The sequence below is a fragment of the Podarcis vaucheri genome (assembly GCF_965113315.1).
Source record: "Podarcis vaucheri genome assembly, chromosome: 7".
In the NCBI taxonomy this organism is placed as follows: domain Eukaryota; kingdom Metazoa; phylum Chordata; class Lepidosauria; order Squamata; family Lacertidae; genus Podarcis; species Podarcis vaucheri.
This window is the reverse complement of record NC_138765.1, coordinates 17,925,673-17,944,174: the sequence shown is the minus strand read 5'-3', so window position 1 is coordinate 17,944,174 and position 18,502 is coordinate 17,925,673. Positions and strand designations below refer to the sequence as shown.

At 45.5% G+C, this 18,502-nt stretch overlaps 1 protein-coding gene and 1 long non-coding RNA gene across 13 annotated transcripts; one reads left to right on the top strand and one right to left on the bottom strand.

The window, feature by feature from the left end:
- Positions 1-49: 49 nt before the first annotated feature.
- LOC309537369 lies at positions 50-2,187 on the bottom strand. 2 transcript variants are annotated; one of them, XR_014221834.1, is made up of 3 exons: positions 1,649-2,187; positions 911-1,120; positions 50-438 (listed from the first exon to the last, which is right to left on the bottom strand). It is a non-coding gene; the product is annotated as an uncharacterized lncRNA (long non-coding RNA). The 2 variants fall into 2 exon arrangements; XR_014221835.1 differs by having other exon boundaries at positions 53-438; positions 926-1,120.
- Positions 2,188-4,373: 2,186 nt separating this feature from the next.
- On the top strand, positions 4,374-17,261 carry LOC309537266 (phospholipase A2 inhibitor and Ly6/PLAUR domain-containing protein-like). Of its 11 annotated transcripts, XM_082232050.1 has the most exons (7): positions 5,037-5,149; positions 5,857-5,911; positions 6,024-6,099; positions 7,054-7,167; positions 9,281-9,427; positions 15,391-15,522; positions 16,915-17,261. In XM_082232050.1, the coding sequence occupies exons 3-7, from the start codon at positions 6,051-6,053 to the stop codon at positions 17,145-17,147; spliced, it is 675 nt and encodes a 224-aa protein (XP_082088176.1). In that variant the 5' UTR covers positions 5,037-5,149; positions 5,857-5,911; positions 6,024-6,050; the 3' UTR covers positions 17,148-17,261. The 11 variants fall into 11 exon arrangements, with proteins under 11 accessions (XP_082088178.1, XP_082088176.1, XP_082088175.1 ...); XM_082232052.1 differs by lacking the exons at positions 5,037-5,149; positions 5,857-5,911 and adding an exon at positions 4,374-4,633; XM_082232049.1 differs by lacking the exon at positions 5,857-5,911.
- The last annotated feature ends 1,241 nt before the right edge of the window (positions 17,262-18,502 follow it).

The following is an 18,502-nucleotide window of genomic DNA, read 5'->3' as shown; positions in this document are numbered from 1 at the left end:
CAAATAAAGACCAGACACCTATCTATTGTGTTTAGAGATCTGCTAGTAACATGGAATCCACAAAATCAATGTTTTGGGGGTTTTTGGGGGGAGGAAATGGTTTTGCAAGTAAAATTCTTTATATGTTTTTCCTGTTTATATTGTTAAATTGTTTTGGGTATTTCATGGAAGTGATTCATACATGAAACAAGATAAAGAAAACAATAGAAGCTGCAGAGTTCATGGGGAGTACTTGGCTGTGAGTGCCATGAGCACTTGAAAAATCAGGGTCCTGAACTTAGGTGATCTATACATATAAAGAACAGAGGAACTTTAAGGTGAAGGACATATCAAGGAGATTTTGCATTAGCCTCTAAGAATAAAGGGGCCCTTGAATGTCCTTTTTTATCAGTTGATTTGTGCTCATGATATTCTTGGGGCTATACTATATACTATATACTATATACTATATACTATATACTATATACTATATACTATATACTATATACTATACAGTGGTGCCCCACAAGACGAACGCCTCGCGAGACGAAAAACTCGCAAAACGAAAGGTTTTTTCGTTTTCGAGTTGCCTCGCAAGATGAATTTCCCTATGGGCTTGCTTCGCAAAACGAAGCTTGCCCCGCAAGCTCCGGGGACAGCGCGTCTTCCCCGCTGTCCCCAGACCTCTTTTGAAGCAAGGGGCGGCGGGGAGAAGCTATCTTCTCCCCGCAGCCCCTTGCTTCAAAAGAGGGGACAGAGCGGCGCTTCCCCTCTGTCCCCGGACGGTCTCCATAGGAACGCATTGATTGATTTTTCAATGCATTCCTATGGGAAACCATGCTTCGCAAGACGAAAAACTCGCAAGAAGAAAAAACTTGCGGAACGAATTAATTTCGTCTTGCGAAGCACCACTGTATACTATATACTATACTATACTATATTATACTAATGTTTCAATATGTTTTGGGGCTGCTATACTGCTTCCTTTCTGATCAGTGCCCTTCCTGTAACTTCATGTTGAAATCCCATAACTTTCCAAACCACAAATGTTCAGGGTGTTTGCTTTGTTTTTGTCCCACTTTTCTTGTGCTCCAGCCCTTCTGGATGATGCGGTAGTATTGGGAAAACATGATGTTGTAGCCTTTTTAATCCATGGGTAGGAAAAATTGTTGCACCCGAGAAGACAAAAGGAGCCAAACGACACCAAGGGGTTAATCCAGAGAAAGAGCGTTTTATTCTGCCATGGGGGGAGGGGGGCAGAGGCACCTGTGTGATTCAGTTCACAAAAGACAGGCTGCAGCAAAAAGCATTTTACATCAGGTTTTTATCCAGTTCTCCAAACCCCCACCTTCCTTCTCCCCCTTCACAGATTCTTACATAGAAATGTTGCTTTTCGCTCTCTGGCTCTGCTCCCGGAAGTATGTTGCAAGTCAATGTACCAGGACAAGGTTATCTTGGATCTGGGAAGCGAAAAGCTTTACTGTTCTCAGCTGTAGGTTTGTTACAGAGTTTTTGTTACAGAGAGGACTGCTTAGCTCGTGCTTTTTGTCTTAGAGGAAAATGCAGTTTTTAAAATGCTTAAGGGGAGGCCTGGCTGGGGGGGGGGATTCACAAACAGTTTTTAGGGCTTTCTGGGGTAACCCTAACTGTACCCCTTCAATATAACGACTCATAAAGCAGAACAAATGCACCACTAATGCACCAATATACTATTACTGTGTCTATAATATGTTGCAGAGCTCACCCACAATAAAACGTCAGTTTGTAGGGCCCTAACCTGTCTTACATTACTATTTGCATAGATGTGCGATAGAGTGTTGCGTCACACAGAGCTCTGAGTGGGTCCATATTGGCAGGCACTCATCTTGGAAGAGAATGTGGTGAATGGGGGCCAACACTTCTTCAGAACAGGGCTGGGGACTCTCCGATGTTTGATCACACCAAAACAAAGCCCAGATTTTGGACTGGATTAAGAAGAAGAACCGCAGTCCAGTGGGAGGCCAACACTCTGTCTATTTGCTCTGGTTATGCCACCAATTCCTTCTGTATAGTGCCCTTGCAACAGAAACTTCAGTATTTGGTGGGAAAGCAGTAGTTTGTTTTCTGTATAGGACTAGATGAGGTTTAGTGAGCTAGAGTATTTATCTGTGTGCTATGTATTACGAGCATGTAGTAATAAACTTGCATACTGAATGAAATTTTCCTTGTTTCGAGAATCGCTTCTTCATCTTTCCAGCCAATCCTGAAACTAAGGACCCTCCAGATGTTCTTAGATTACAACTCCTATCAGCCTCAGACATCATGGCCAGAGATCTGGGAGGGAGGAAGCAAGCAGCCATGAATTAACAGCAGTGGAACATTTAGTCTTAAATACATTGCTGTGCCAGCCTGTTAACAACTGAAGCTGGGCTCAAATATACCACCCATGTTTAAAATGTAGGTTCCATCAAGTATCTTTGCAAGCATTGAATGAAGAACATCCCAGGTTCTGTTCCTTACATCTCCAGTTGCAGTGATGCTTTTAAAAAAGGCAACACAGTGCATTATTAATGTTTAAATCACCAAACAAGTCAGTGCACTAATGCATGGGTCAAATTGTGGATGAATTGCTAATTGAAACAGAAACCCCCGCCTCTCCCGGTATGCCCCAAGGAGTCCCTCAAGGTCCATAAATAGCAACACCCTAGTGGTCCCGGGCCCTAAGGAAGTTAGATTAGCTTCAGCCAGAGCCAGGGCCTTTTCAACACTGGCCCCAACTTGGTGGAACGCTCTGTCTCATGAGACCAGGGCCCTGCAGGATCTGATTTCTTTCCGCAGGGCCTGTAAGACAGAGTTGTTCCGCCTGGCCTTTGGCTTGGAGCCAATTTGATTCCCTCCCCCTCTTTCTTTTTTCTTTTCCTTTCTCCTCCTGCGATGAGGCTACATTTTAATATTTTAATGTTTCAATATTTTAATGTTGTATTTTAATGTTGTTTTTAAGTTGTATTCATTCAACTTATTTTTATTATTTTATTATTGCTTGTTAGCTGCTTGCGGGAAAGATGGCCTAAGAATGTGATAAGTGTGATTTATATAGCGCTTGGCAGGGATGCTTCCAAAAACTGTGATGGGAAAAATTCTACACCCATTTGGAGTGTGTGTGTGTGTGTCTACCATTGAGAAGTATAAAAAATCCACATAGTATAAAAGTAAAAAAATTGATAAGTATAAAAATCCACATAGCCAGGAATCTCACTTAAATCGCAGTGCCATCATGACTACATGAATAAAAGGAGGCTTGCTTCTGCTGCCCTCATGGTAAATTCACAATTACTTGGAAATAAGCACAATTTTCCTTTATAAAATGATAATATATTTTAAAAGTGACAATAAGAAAATGAGCAGCTGTAACCATGTGACTGGCCAGTACATCTCTGAATATAAAACATAAAAAAAAACCAAGAAGAGAATGCTATAGTGATCCACCATCAGCCCCTCTGCCACCCTCTCTGTAGTCATTGGCGGAGACGGGGGCTTGGCTGTGGAGTCCTGAATGTCACCTGGAAGTGCTTTAAAAAACCCAAAAAGAAACTGATGTGGAATCATAGAGGACTTAAAAATGGAAAAAATCCGAAACCAGCAGATTCATCCATCCCTATTCTAGTGCATTTTTTCTGGTGGGGGCGGAGAGTGGGGATCCCATGGTGGTTGCCACAAAAACACAGAAATCCAATATGCTTCCAAAGAATGAAAGTGTGATGAGACACCCTGGTGGAATCCTACACACATGTAAAGAAACACTGTGAAAATGCTTTTTTTAAAAACATTTTGAAAAACACATTGAATTTGCCATTGCTCACTGATGCCATCTAGTGTCACATTTGTATGTTTCGCTTTACAACACACTTAAAACCTTTTAGTTTGCAGCTGTATAGCCGAGTCGTCCCCTGATGCAAGCCTGGGCACAGACATATCCAACAAAATCTGACTCCTGATTTTTTAAGTGGGGATGTGTTGTTGTATTCAGATACGAGGAAATGAAGCATGTACTGTTTTCTTAAGAAAGCTTCATCCACCAGCCCCCTCCCTTCCTTCATCTATATTAGACTAGGAGTAACCTTGCTGGAGGTCTGTGTTAAAAGCCCTACTATGTCTTACATTACAGAGGACATTTCTCTATTTTGTTTCAAAGCGTCCTCTATTATTTGAGAGCTGTCCCCTCATCCCTCACCCCCGGCCAACTCTTGTTTAAAAATAATAACCCACGAAAAAGAAAAAAAGAAAGAAAAAAGAGCTTGGAATTTGGCCGACCATTAGCAGCACCTTCTCAGCGGGAATTGAGAAGGAACTGAACTCCCCCAGAGCCTTCCCTGCTGTAGCAAGGCGTCATTTCCATTTCATCGATAGCAACTCTTTCCAAAACTGCAAATGGACGTTGCAAATCGCCACGGGCAAATTTCGTGCAGATGGGTTCCCTCTATTTAATTTGGGGTTGATGCGTAACCATCCGCCCCAGAAGCTAATACAGAGAATTGGAAGTTGGTTACGGCAACTTGTGAAAACCCTGCTGAATGCAAAAGCGAGAGGGGAAAAGTTGGCCGCTCGACTCCTTCCTTGTTTGTGAGGAAAAGAGGGGCAGGGGTGGGTCTACAGGCCCATAAGTACCAGCCCTAAGGTGAGTCTGGAGGTCACTAGGTTGCTGCCCCATTTTTGGGTATAAGCCAGGGGTCGGCAAGGTTTAGCACGCCTGGGTCGGTGCACTCCAGCGGAGATCCCTCCATGGGCCGGATCCATAGCTGTCAACTTTCCCCTTTTCTTGCGAGGAATCCTATTTGGAATAAGGGAATTTCCCTTAAAAAACAGGAAACGACAGCTATGGCTGGATCGTGCACACATGCCTGCGATTTCCAGCGTCTGCATCTGCACAGATGCGATTTCTGGTGTCAGCGTCTGCGCAGACGCGATTTCCGGTGCAGCGGAAGCGAGTCCCCGCACTGCTGCGCCAGTTTAGTGCAGCGCGTAGGGACTCACCAAGCGGGTGGCTTGGTTCAGGGGCGGCTCATGGGCCGGTTAAACAAGCCTTAGGTTGCCTACCCCTGGTATAAGCGGAAGAGGCCTGGAAGTCAGGCCTCCTCCTGCTCCTTCCGCTCTGCTTGCTTGATGTAGCCCCTGCCCCTCTCCAGCCCACATAGCAAGGAGGCCCTGCTTAAAGGCTTCTTAGGCCCCAGGTGTGCTTACATGGGAGTAAAAGGAGGGGAAAGCTGGCAGCCAGGGCAACGGCCCCAGCAAGGAGGGTCCGAGACGTGTGAGCTGGGAAAGGTAGACGTATTCAGGAGCAGGGCAGGATTATACCTCCTTCATCTGAAACGGGTCTGGGAAAGCCCTCAGAAAAGCCAGGCCTGCCTCTGCTCCGTGTGTGCGGCCGAATCCTTTCGCTGACTGGCTGGAGGTTGCAGAGGGGTTTTGTACAGGGTACATGTTTTAGAGAAGGGAACGGAAAGCCAGTTTTGAAGGAGGCATCACTGCTCCCTCTTGCAACTCCCGGCAGGGCACGTAATAAACAAACAAATACATAAATTAAATAAAATAAACGGTGGTTCTTCCTCAGAAGGCCCTACGGCGGTAGTCGGTCAAGGGAAGGGCCATCACTGCTTCGACCAGGAAGGTGGCTGCCGCACACCCAACAGTTAGCTGCCTAACTGCAAATTTTAGTATGGCCACCTATTCATAATCCATGTTATGGTCGCTCTCCTCAGTTCAGGGTAGCTTTGTGTTTTTGTTGCAATTTATTTTCTAACCCTAGAAAGGGGAAGGCGGTGTTGACCAAACCGTGACTATACAACAGTTATCTTGGGTTCCGCTGCTGAGCAGATTGTCAATATGGCCTTTCTTCCATAGATTAGACCACTTTTAACTGAAACTCCTCTTTGCAGCTTATTACAGATAATTTCCTGTGGGTTTATTTACCTTTACTCTTTTGGTGTTTGTTTGTTTGTTTGTTTACGCCACTGCTTTGAGTATTCTGCAGGTCCTTCAAGCCACAAAATTTGCTTCCTTTCTCCTAGGCTTCACACCGTGTGCTTCCCATCAACATGAAGTTTCTCTTGGGGCTTTTCCTCTTCTCTGTACTTCTAACTACAGGTAAGCTCACTATGGGATGGGTGACACTGAGTAACTCAGGACATCTGGAACTCTGCACATGCCCTGGAACCAGTAGGGGCCAGCAGGGCAGGATGGGGCTGCATTGCACTCCTGGCTTTCCAGTGCCACGATTTGCTGCTGGTTACTTAGAGGGAGAGAGGCAAAGCAGTGGGGAGGTTGCCATGGCACAAGTGCAATATTGGGAATATCAGATTAGCTTTGCTGCCCTGCCAGCGGCATGCTGACTCCCTGCCACCCAAGAACCGGCAGCAACATTGGGGACAATGGCATTGAGAAGGAGGAAGAACAACACAGCCCCTGTCACCATGACCAACCGCTGTTGCCTTGAACTGTATGTTACTTTTAGCTTTGCAGAAAAGGAAAATTATTACATTTGGACCAATGCAGCCGTTCAGATCCAAGTAGGGGGAACTGCTTTCACGTTGTTCATAAAATGAGAAAATGCATGATCAAAGAACAATGACAACCAGAAAATACTCTTTGCATAAAATTTGTGTATATTAATTTATATGTGTAGTTAATTTATATGTACTGTGGTACTTCGGGTGAAGAACTTAATTCGTTCTGGAGGTCCGTTCTTAACCTGAGGTACCACTTTAGCTAATGGGGCCTCCCGCTGCCACCGCGTGATTTCTGTTCTCATCCTGAAGCAAAGTTCTTAACCTGAGGTACTATTTCTGGGTTAGCGGAGTCTGTAACCTGAAGCGTCTGTAACCCGAGCTTACCACTGTATTCATTATTTTTGACCTGGCAATACTGTATATCGCAAATCATAGAATCGCAGAGCTGGAAGGGACCCAAGAGTCATCTAGTTTTATGTTAGAGCACTGCATTAGCAATTCATTTGGACTTGACACCCTCTTCCGGAGTTGATAACTTTGAACTCTGTGCATGCCATACACTACATGAAAGCCCTTCTGTTCCCTCCTTCAGGTGCCTCTATAGAGTGTGAGATTTGCAAGGGAGTCAACAACTGCACAAGCGAGAGGGAGATTTGTCCTGAAGAATATGACGCCTGTTCCAGCTCTCTGCTTGAAAACAGTAAAGGTGGATGAGAGGGATCATAAGTCAACCAGGCCATATAACGAATAGGCCACATTTTTGTGCAAAATATGTGAATGAGTGGTGCCACCTAATATTGAGTGAGATCAGTTCTCCATTTTGCCCAGTACCGTCCACTCTGAATTTATCCCAGGCTTCCAGCAGAGACCTGTTCTTTTTGCCAGCCAGGGGCGTTATATATTTTAACCAGAGAACACATCTGAGGCCCTCTGTGCGGAACTTGGTCTCTGCTACTACCAATAGCCCCACAGAGAGAGCTGGTACAGTGGTGCCCCGCAAGACGAATGCCTCGCAAGACGGAAAACTCGCTAGACGAAAGGGTTTTTCGGTTTTGCGTTGCTTCGCTAGACGAATTTCCCTATGGGCTTGCTTCGCAAGACGAAAACGTCTTGCGCTTAAAAAAAAAAAAGCCGCTTGAAGAGGCGCGGTTGCGACTGACCGTGCTTCGCAAGACGAAAAACATCGCAAGATGAAAAGACTCGTGGAACGAATTCTTTTCGTCTTACGAGGCACCACTGTAGGTTCTTGGGAATCAAAGCTATACTTGGGGTGAGGGGGGTCAATTATACTTAAGGCCTAGATTAAGTCTTCAGTGTGTCTTAATATTGGACTGCTGCAATCAGGGCTGTCTTTAGCAAATGCGGCGCCGGAGAGCAAATATCCGCCCAGCACCCCCAAATTACCATGGATAGTGGGGGCGAAGCTGTGCACTGTCAGCTATGGGGCCCCCCGCAACTCTCCCCCATGCCACTGCAGGAGAACAATCCCCACAGAGGCTTGGGAGGGAAGCTGCGAGCCCGCCAGCCATAAAGTTGGCGGGGCGCAGCTTCCACCCTAAGCCTCTGCGGGGATCGCTCTCCTCCCGCAGAAGCTTGGGATGCAAGCTGCCCGCCCGCCCACCAGCCATATAGTTGGTGGGGCGCAGCTGGCAGGCGTGCAGGTAAAGGGGGGGCACCGGCAAAGCCATGCAGCTCCCCCACTCGCTGGGGCGCCCCTGAGAGGCCTGCGCCCTGGCGCAACGCACCACTAAGCCCTATGGGAAAGACGGCTCTGGCTGCAATGTTGTCTATGTGAGGCAGCCCTTAAAGATGATGCAGAAACTTCAACGGATACAAAATGCAATGACTACGTTACTGGACGGGGTTCTATTTAGAGCTCTTACCATCCTTGTTTTAAAAACAACTGCACTGGTTATCATCTTGCTTCTAGGCCCAAGCCAAGGTGTTCAAAATATTGGTGTTTAAACAACTTAGACCCATGATATCTGAAAGTCTGCCTCTATGTCTGCAGTTCCTTACAGGTGTTGAAATTAGCAGAGGTGCCTCCCTCAGCAGTTTCACTATCCATAGAAGTGCAGGGAAAGGGAGTCTGGCTTTCTCTGTGGCAGCCCCTAAAACAGAGCTTTCCAAACTTTTCATGTTGGTGACACACTTTTTAGACATGCATCATTTCGCGACACAGTAATTTAGTTTTGCTCGCGAACCAGAGGTTAAACTAACCCCTTTCCAGCCCCGGGAGGAGAGCAGGGACCGTTCATGTGACACACCTACACACTGCAGCTGACACACCAACGTGCCAGGACACACAGTTTGGAAAGCTGTGCCCTAAAATGTGGAACTCCCTCCCCATAGAGGTACACTTGACACTTTCTTTCTACAGCTTTCCCCATATGCTGAAGAAGACCCACCTGTTTACCTCGGCCTTTGACAGTTAGAAAATTTTGTTTTGTGGGGCCTATTTCTTTCATTTAATTTAGACTAGACACCCCCAAACTCAGCCCTCCAGCTGTTTTTTGGGACTACAACTCCCATCATCCCTAGCTAACAGGACCAGTGGTCAGGGATGATGGGAATTGTAGTCCCAAAACAGCTGAAGGGCCGAGTTTGAGGATGCCTGATTTAGACTGATCCTTTTTGCTTGAGGCCAGTTTTCTTGTTTTTTTAAAAAATAATAATTCTGTCATCGTATTGTTGTAAATAAATAGTTGTGACATGGTCCCTTCCCTCCATGCATGCCCGAGTACATAGCACACTACGACTGAGCAGGTAACACCTCTCACCATCAAAATGTATCCTCTCTTTTCTTCTTTTTTGTGTAGTTAAGGATGTATACATGGCAAAGGGATGTGCAAACTCTGAAATCTGCCTTTTTGGTGTGATCACTATGACTGATGGCAATGGGAGCCACATAAGGCAGGTTGCCACCTGTTGCGTAAGGAATGCCTGCAATCCAGCCTCTCCGATACGTAGGTTTCTGTTTTTGTATAAGTTGTCTCCTTTTTCTGTCTGTCTGCATGAGGTGGCCATTCTGTGCGGTCTCGGTTTCTAACAGATGAAGGGCTAACAATTAATTAATGAAATCTTGACCCATAGAATATACTTTAAGCTCTCATTAATTGGCTGCATTTGTCAGGATTAGGGTCCTGACACCCCCAGGACTTTCCTGGTATGCATGCCTAGTACTCCCTCAGACTCCAGGGCATGTAAAGAGCTCAGCAGAGTAACTCAGCAGTGTGCCGGCAGCACAAACAGCTCACTCCATGAGCAAATACGCTTTACCAAAGCATTTCAATAAGCATAGTGGTTACAAGCCCTCAGCCAGATCCCTCGCTGTGTGCATAGCTTCAAAAAAACAGTTACAGAGAGAAGGCAGTGAACTTGAATAGCTTGAAAAGGAAAGAAAGACTGACTGGCTCTCACACCTGCACACAATTATATAAGGAGGGCTCAGACAGCGTGGAACCTTCCGGTAAACAATAAATACTAATGAGAAAGGACTGCTGAGTCACTACACTACATGGGCAAGAAGCGACATCTCTGGAAATTTGAAAGGACTGCCTTGCCGTGGCGAAGGGGCTTGAAGAACTCAGAGAAGCTATGAACTACGCCGAGCAGGGCACACAAGATGAACAGGTCATAGTGGAGAGTTTTGACCAAACGTGATCCACCTGGAGTAGGAATCGGCAAGCCACTCCAGTATCCCTGCCAAGAAAACTCCATGGACAAAGACAACAGGCATATAAAAGTTATGACACTGGAAGATGAGCCCCTCAGGTCGGAAGGTGTCCAACATGCTACTGGGGAAGAGCGGAGGACAAGTACAAGTAGATCCAGAGCTGATGAAGCGGCTGGGCCAAAGCCGAAAGGACGCTCAGTTGTGGATATGCATGGAAGCGAAAGGAAAGTCCAATGCTGTAAAGAAAAATATTGCATAGGAACCTGGAATGTAAGAACCATGAACCTGGGTAAGTTGGATGTGGTCAAAAATGAGATGGCAAGAATAAATATTGACATCCTGGGCATCAGTGAGCTAAAATGGACGGGAATGGGCGAATTCAGTTCGGATGACTACCATATCTACTACTGTGGGCAAGAAACCCGTAAGAGAAATGGAGTGGCCCTCATAGTCAACAAAAGAGTGGCGAAAGCTGTACTGGGATGCAGTCTCAAAAACGATAGAATGATCTCGATACGAATCCAAGGCAGACCTTTTAACATCACAGTAATCCAAGTTTATGCACCAACTACTGGTGCTGAAGAAACTGAAATTGACCAGTTCTATGAAGACTTACAAAACCTTATCGAAGTGACACCAAAGAAGGATGTTCTGCTCATTATAGGGGATTGGAATGCTAAAGTAGGGAATCAAGAGATAAAAGGAACAACTGGCAAGTTTGGCCTTGGAGATCAAAACGAAGCAGGGCAAAGGCTAATAGAGTTCTGTCAAGAGAACAAGCTGGTCATCACAAACACGCTTTTCCAACAACACAAGAGACGACTCTACACATGGACATCCCCAGATGGGCAACATCGAAATCAGATTGATTATATTCTCTGCAGCCAAAGATGGAGAAGCTCTATACAGTCAGCAAAAACAAGACCTGGAGCTGACTGTGGCTCAGATCATCAGCTCCTTATAACAAAATTCAAGCTTAAACTGAAGAAAGTAGGAAAAACCACTGGACAGGTAAGATACAATCTAAACCAAATCCCTTATGAATACACAGTGGAAGTGAGGAACAGGTTTAAGGATTTAGATTTGCTGGACAGAGTGCCTGAAGAACTATGGATGGAGGCTCGCAACATTATACAGGAGGCAGCAACTAAAACCATCCCAATGAAAAAGAAATGCAAGAAAGCAAAGTGGCTGTCCAACGAGGCCTTACAAATAGCGGAGGAGAGAAGGCAAGCAAAATGCGAGGGAGATAGTGAAAGATACAGGAAATTGAATGCAGATTTCCAAAGAACAGCAAGGAGAGACAAGAAGGCCTTCTTAAACGAGCAATGCAAAGAAATAGAGGAAAGCAACAGAATGGGAAGAACCAGAGATCTGTTCAAGAAAATCGGAAATATGAAAGGAACATTTCGTACAAAGATTACCATAATAAAGGACAAAAGTGGTAAAGATCTAACTGAAGCAGAAGACATCAAGAAGAGGTGGCAAGAATACACAGAGGAATTATACCAGAAATATATGGATGTCTCGTACACCCCAGGTAGTGTGGTTGCTGACCTTGAGCCAGACATCCTGGAGAGTGAAGTCAAATGGGCCTTAGAAAGCACTGCAAATAACAAGGCCAGTGGAAGTGATGGTATTCCAGCTGAACTGTTTAAAATTTTAAAAGATGATGCTGTTAAGGTGCTACACTCAATATGCCAGCAAGTTTGGAAAACTCAGCAGTGGCCAGAGGATTGGAGAAGATCAGTCTACATTCCAATCCCAAAGAAAGGCAGTGCCAAAGAATGCTCCAACTACCGCACAATTTCACTCATTTCACATGCTAGCAAGGTTATGCTTAAAATTCTACAAGGAAGGCTCAAGCAGTATGTGGACCGAGAACTCCCAGAAGTGCAAGCTGGATTTAGAAGAGGCAGAGGAACCAGAGACCAAATTGCAAACATGCGCTGGATTATGGAGAAAGCCAGAGAGTTCCAGAAAGACATCTACTTCTGCTTCATTGACTATGCAAAAGCCTTTGACTGTGTTGACCACAGCAAACTATGGCAAGTTCTTAAAGAAATGGGAGTGCCTGATCACCTCATCTGTCTCCTGCGAAATCTCTATGTGGGACAAGAAGCTACAGTTAGAACTGGATATGGAACAACTGATTGGTTCCAAATTGGGAAAGGAGTACGGCAAGGCTGTATATTGTCTCCCTGCTTATTTAACTTATATGCAGAATTCATCATGCGAAAGGCTGGGCTGGATGAATCCCAAGCCGGAATTAAGATTGCCGGAAGAAATATCAACAACCTCAGATATGCAGATGACACAACCTTGATGGCAGAAAGTGAAGAGGAATTAAAGAACCTTTTAATGAGGGTGAAAGAGGAGAGCGCAAAATATGGTCTGAAGCTCAACATCAAAAAAACGAAGATCATGGCCACTGGGCCCATCACCTCCTGGCAAATAGATGGGGAAGAAATGGAGGCAGTGAGAGATTTTACTTTCTTGGGCTCCATGATCAGTGCAGATGGTGACAGCAGTCACGAAATTAAAAGACGCCTGCTCCTTGGGAGAAAGGCGATGGCAAACCTAGACAACATCTTAAAAAGCAGAGACATCACCTTGCCAACAAAGGTCCGTATAGTAAAAGCCATGGTTTTCCCAGTAGTGATGTATGGAAGTGAGAGCTGGACCATAAAGAAGGCTGATCGCCGAAGAATTGATGCTTTTGAATTATGGTGCTGGAGGAGACTCTTGAGAGTCCCATGGACTGCAAGAAGATCAAACCTCTCCATTCTGAAGGAAATCAGCCCTGAGTGCTCACTGGAAGGACAGATCGTGAAGCTGAGGCTCCAATACTTTGGCCACCTCATGAGAAGAGAGGACTCCCTGGAAAAGACCCTGATGTTGGGAAAGATGGAGGGCACAAGGAGAAGGGGACGACAGAGAATGAGATGGTTGGATGGTGTTCTTGAAGCTACTAGCATGAGTTTGATCAAACTGCGGGAGGCAGTGGAGGACAGAAGTGCCTGGCGTGCTCTGGTCCATGGGGTCACGAAGAGTCGGACACGACTAAACGACTAAACAACCGTATGTTACAAACACAGATTATTTTCCAGGGTTGGAACGATATTTTCAGTGACCCACCGAGAGGTAGATGATTCGCCAGGCAGTACTGAGCAGCGTGATGTACCCACATCCTGTAGGGCAGCCTTCTCCAAAGGTTGTGGCTTCGAGAAGCTTTGGATTGCAACTCCTTTCAACTCCAGCCAGCATGGTCAATGGTGAAAAATGATGGGAGTTGTGTTCCAAAACTTCTGGAGGGCACAAGCTGCAGTAGGGCTTGACCTAGGAGGCAAGAGCCCTTGGGGGCTACATTGGCTCCCAGTACGTTTCTAAGCACAATTCAAAGTGTTGGTGCTGACCTTTAAAGCCCTAAACGGCTTCAGCCCAGTATACCTGAAGGAGCTTCTCTACCTCCATCGTTCAGCCCGGACACTGAGGTCCAGCGCCGAGGGCCTTCTGGCAGTTCCCTCCCTGCGAAAAGAGAAGCTACAGGGAACCAGGCACAGCGCCTTCTCGGTAGTGGCGCCCGCCCTGTGGAACACCCTCCCACCAGATGCCAAGGAAATAAACAACTATCTGACTTTCAGAAGACACTTGAAGACAGCCCTGTTTAGAGAAGTTTTTAATATTTGATGTTTTATTTTGTTTTTAATCTGTTGGGAGCCACCCAGAGTGGCTGTGGAAACCCAGCCAGATGGGTGGGGTAATAATAATAATCATCATTATCTCAAGTCTTTTTTGCGATGTGTGGTAGGAGATGCAGCCTCTCCACGTGGGATAAATCGTGGCTTGTCACCAGGTGTCCTTTGACTGAAATTAAAACTTTCCAGTTGTTGTTCTGCTGATCCTCGCTCCAGCTCCAGACACTGCTGAGATCTTTCATTTGTATCTGTTTTTATTTCTTGAAATTTATACAATAGTTGATTATGAAAAACCCCCACCGTTTACAAAAAAGACACCTCAATAAAATTATAAATAAGAAAAATTAACAACAATAATTTCAGACTTTCAAAAAGTTAAGGTAACAATAGTATGTGTGAAGGAAATATGCCTTTAAATGTGTATTTAAATACCTCAAGAATGCAATTTGTTCTATGGGTTTTTGTTTTTTAAAAAATTAGAAATTATTGCAGAAACTGGACGTAACAAGAAGTGACAAACACATGCAAAAGTGTCAAGGACCGGAAATAAGCTGATCTACCCATCCTTAGTTCAGTTCAGAGATGGACCCATAATTTTGTTCCTGGTCTATTGTACCCTTGCATGTGTTTATTCATATGTTTAGGCTGTCCTCTTTCTGCATCAATCTATGGATATTTTAAAATAAAAAACCTGTAGAAATATTTACCGTAAATATGGTTCTGGTGCACATTTTAGCATTAAATACGTAATTTACCTAAACACCAACATTTCTAAATGTATTTTATCCTGAGATACCATTTATATTTTTTAAATACCTTTTGGTATGTGTTTTGAGCCAAGAATTGTACAACAGAATTTGGAGAAGTACAAATCACATTATAAGGGGCCCGCAGCTTAGCATCTGATTACTTATGCTAGCACAACCTTATGCAAGCTGGGAGTGGTGGCAGGGGGAGGGGAATAAATATATGAAGAGCAGGGGAACCCACTATTCCCTGTTCTTCATTTATTTATTCCTACCACCACCTGCACACCCAGCAGGTTTTCCTTGCTTATCAAGTTCTGAGAAGGTCACAGGAGAGCCCTGGAAAGCTCCCAGAGCCATTGCACATCCTTCAGCCTTCTGCCTTGTGGAGGCAACGAGGCGGTTCCAGGGGTTCCTAACTTTGCTGAATTTTGTATTGGTCTTGGGCAGTGGTTCCCAACCTTTTCTGGCCATGCCCCACCTAAGCATCTCTAAAATCCCAATGTCCCCCCGCCCTCCATGACATATAATTCCTATTATTCAAAAAGTGAACTCCTATTCACGTGGAGGAAGCTAAAAGGTCATTAACTTGGTCTAACTCATTCTCAAATTGCCCTCCTTAAAAATAAAATTGCCCCCACGTTGGGAACCAAACCACGGGTCCAGGGGGTGCAAATTAGGCCGCTTTGCTTAAAAATGTGGTGCAAACAAAACTCTACTTCATCCGTAGTGGGGGGGGGAGTCTTTTCTAAGGAGAACGGCACTTACACAAGCTCCCTTGAACCTCTCACACTCCTTTTGCTTTTCAGTTCCAGAACGGAATACCAGAGCCAATGGGAAGATTTGCCCAGGCTGCTCGTCCAACAAAGGCGACTGTTCTGCAGCGGTCACAGAATGTATTGGATCTGAAACTTACTGTGTTAGTTATGTCACACTTTCAGGTATTTCTGATTCTATTGCTACGGCCCTTTTAAGCTTTTGTTACTCCTGCTGTGTGAAATGCCTTTTAGCTGCGCTGTTAGATAGTAGCTTGGGCCAAGCTGGATTTGATGCGAGCAGCATGAATGCAATTAACATGCATGCTTTCTTGATACGTACATAGCAGTCGCAGAAATGCTGAGCCCCAATGAGTAAGGCAGGGAGGTTCCCTGGGAGGTTAGCATGGTCTGCTATCCTCCCATCCTAGTAGTGATTTTAGCCAGGAAGGATGAGCCCACTTGTTAGTGACGTTAGCCAATAAGAATTGCAGTGAAGGTCGCGGGGATTCGAACCGCCGACCTTATGATCAGCAAGTCCTAGGCACTGAGGTTTTACCCACAGCGCCACCCGCGTCCCTTTGCTGGGTAGCTAACTTGTCCTTCAAGGATTTGGCGCAGCAGCAGTTCAGCCCTGCAAGTCTGGCACCTAGGACTGTTTACAATCAATCAGCTCTTTAATGTTTTCTCAATAAGGATAGAGACCTTTCCAATCTAAGACTGATGGGGACCAGCATCCCATGCTCCCCGTGGCAGGCTTTTTGCTGAGGCTTTTAGTTTGCTTTGCTTACTTGTTGAGGTTGGCTGGGGAGGTACGTGCAAGGGCATAGCCCCAGAGTTTGGGGCTGTAAAAGCACCTGCAATTCTAAGAAGTTAGTGAATGTTAGAAATTACTGAGTGCTAGAAATTACAAAATGCTTGGAGTTTTCCCCTGGGTGAGATATAGCTTAGCAGTGTAAAAAACAAAACAAAACGCAAGCTCAGTTTGTTTTTCAAGGTATCGCTTGGGATGGAAGATGTTAAGCAAGACTGAAGGGGTTGATAGCCCACCAAAGGAGGCTGCCAGGGTAATATGGGTGTGATGTCACACAGGAAAAATGCCTTCCTTTTGAAAAAACAGAGGTCTCCCCAGTGTGTATGGGGGGGGGGAGGGAGCAGACAGAAGGAGAGGTGTTGCATTTGGCAAGGTGTTCTTGGAGGAAGGAGGGGAACAAAGGCGAGAACTCCAGAACCATGGCGGGCTGCTGCTTTGAACCCAAGATCATTGAAGTTACTAGAGGGGCAATGAGGGACATTCCTGGGGCATCATGTTATGCACACCCTCAATGGAAGGCTTAAGGTGTAAATATGTGTAAAATAAACCATATTTTTCTAAAGACACTAGTCCTCACTGTGCCTTGATTCCCAACGGAAACATGACCCTGGGAAAGTGCCTGGAACCCCCAGAGTCTCACGCAGACGCTTGGTGGAGATTGGAGTGGCATGTAACACTACACATCGTGGTTAGATGCATTTTTCGGCGGGTGTCTATCAGTTACTGGATCTTCTGACCACTCATCTTTTTGTTTTTACGCACAGAGGAGAATGTCGTAATCGGCTCCAGGAAGGGCTGCACTCGTGAAGGCATCTGCACCCACTTAAAAACATTTGACGGAGGGATTTTTCATGATGTTAATCATATTAAAAATGTTCAGTGTACCCCAGCCGTGGCAGCCACCACTTCTTCTTCTCCTTCTCCTTCTCCTCTCTCCCTTCCCCTCCCATTCAGATTCCTTCTCCTGGCTCTCCTGCTGATGAAGCTTCTTTTGTAATGAGCTTCTTTGCACCACTTCACCGCTGAAGGAAGATGCCTCTTGTTTTTGAGTTTCAGGGGGATTTGTCTTCCTCTATGTTTTATTGAGTGAAACAAATAAAATAAAATAAAAGTTGGTGGGGGGGAATGAGTCAGTGCCATTTTCCTGTTCTATTGATCCACTGATCAGATAGATCCACTGCCCAGGGATCAGAGGTGAAATAATTATTTGCCTACTTTCAACATCTGGAGACATTGGGAGCAGCCCTGACCTTCTTGAGGGAAGGGTGGGCTCAGAAAGTGCTGACGAAATAGATCCAATGTTTTGCTGAGAGAGAAGATGAATGAATGCTGGAATAGAAACAAGGTTCAGTTTTTGTCTGTTTCTGTTGATCAGAGCTGATTCCCCAGTTTCTCCCCTGAATCCAGTATTTGGAACCCTGAACAGGCTTGGAGGAAGGATGGACTAAGAATGTGATACTTTCGTAAATAATAATAATAATAATAATAATAATAATAATAATAATAATAATAAAAATATTTATATCCTGCCCTCCCCAGCTGAGCCGGGCTCAGGGCGGCTAACAACAATCAAATAAGCAATCAAATAATAACACATTCTAAAAATATTTCATTATAAAAATTAGTTAAAATCAAACTGATGGCAACCGAGTAAACAAAATTCTGTGCAGGTTGCCAGAGGAGGGAGTCAGGCTGCGCCCTGACCAAAGGCCTGGCGGAACAACTCTGTCTTGCAGGCCCTGCGGAAAGATGTCAGGTCCCGCAGGGCCCTAGTCTCTTGTGACAGAGCATTCCACCAGGTTGGAGCCGCAGCTGAGAAGGCCCTGGCTCTAGTTGAGGCCAGCCTAACCTCTCTGAGGCCTGGGACCTTGAGGGTGTTATTATTTGCAGACCGTAGGTTTCTCTGTGGGGCATACCAGGAGAGGCGGTCCCGTAGGTACGAGGGTCCTAGGCCGTATAGGGCTTTAAAGGTTAAAACCAGCACCTTAAACCTGATCCTGTACTCCACCGGGAGCCAGTGCAGCTGGTATAGTACCGGGTGAATGTGATCTCGCAGCGAAGACCCCATAAGGAGTCTCGCCGCGGCATTCTGCACCCGCTGGAGTTTCTGGGTCAGTCTCAAGGGCAGCCCCACGTAGAGCGAGTTACAATAATCCAGTCTGGAGGTGACCATCGCATGGATCACAGTGGCTAGGTCAGGGCGAGAGAGATAAGGGGCCAACTGCTTAGCTTGGCGGAGATGGAAAAATGCCGCCTTTGTTATAGCTGTAATCTGCGCCTCCATAGAGAGGGAGGTATCGAAGATTACACCCAAACTCTTAACGGACGGTGCTGGCACTAATTGCACCCCCG

Excerpts from the sequence above, each read along its gene's own strand:
- LOC309537266 (XM_082232042.1), top strand. The coding sequence starts at position 5,197 with ATGGGAGTAAAAGGAGGGGAAAGCTGGCAGCCAGGGCAACGGCCCCAG. Across the intron at positions 5,278-6,023 it reads AGACGTGTGAGCTGGGAAAG|GCTTCACACCGTGTGCTTCC; the intron begins GTAGACGTATTC and ends CCTTTCTCCTAG. Across the intron at positions 15,523-16,914 it reads TAGTTATGTCACACTTTCAG|AGGAGAATGTCGTAATCGGC; the intron begins GTATTTCTGATT and ends TTTTACGCACAG.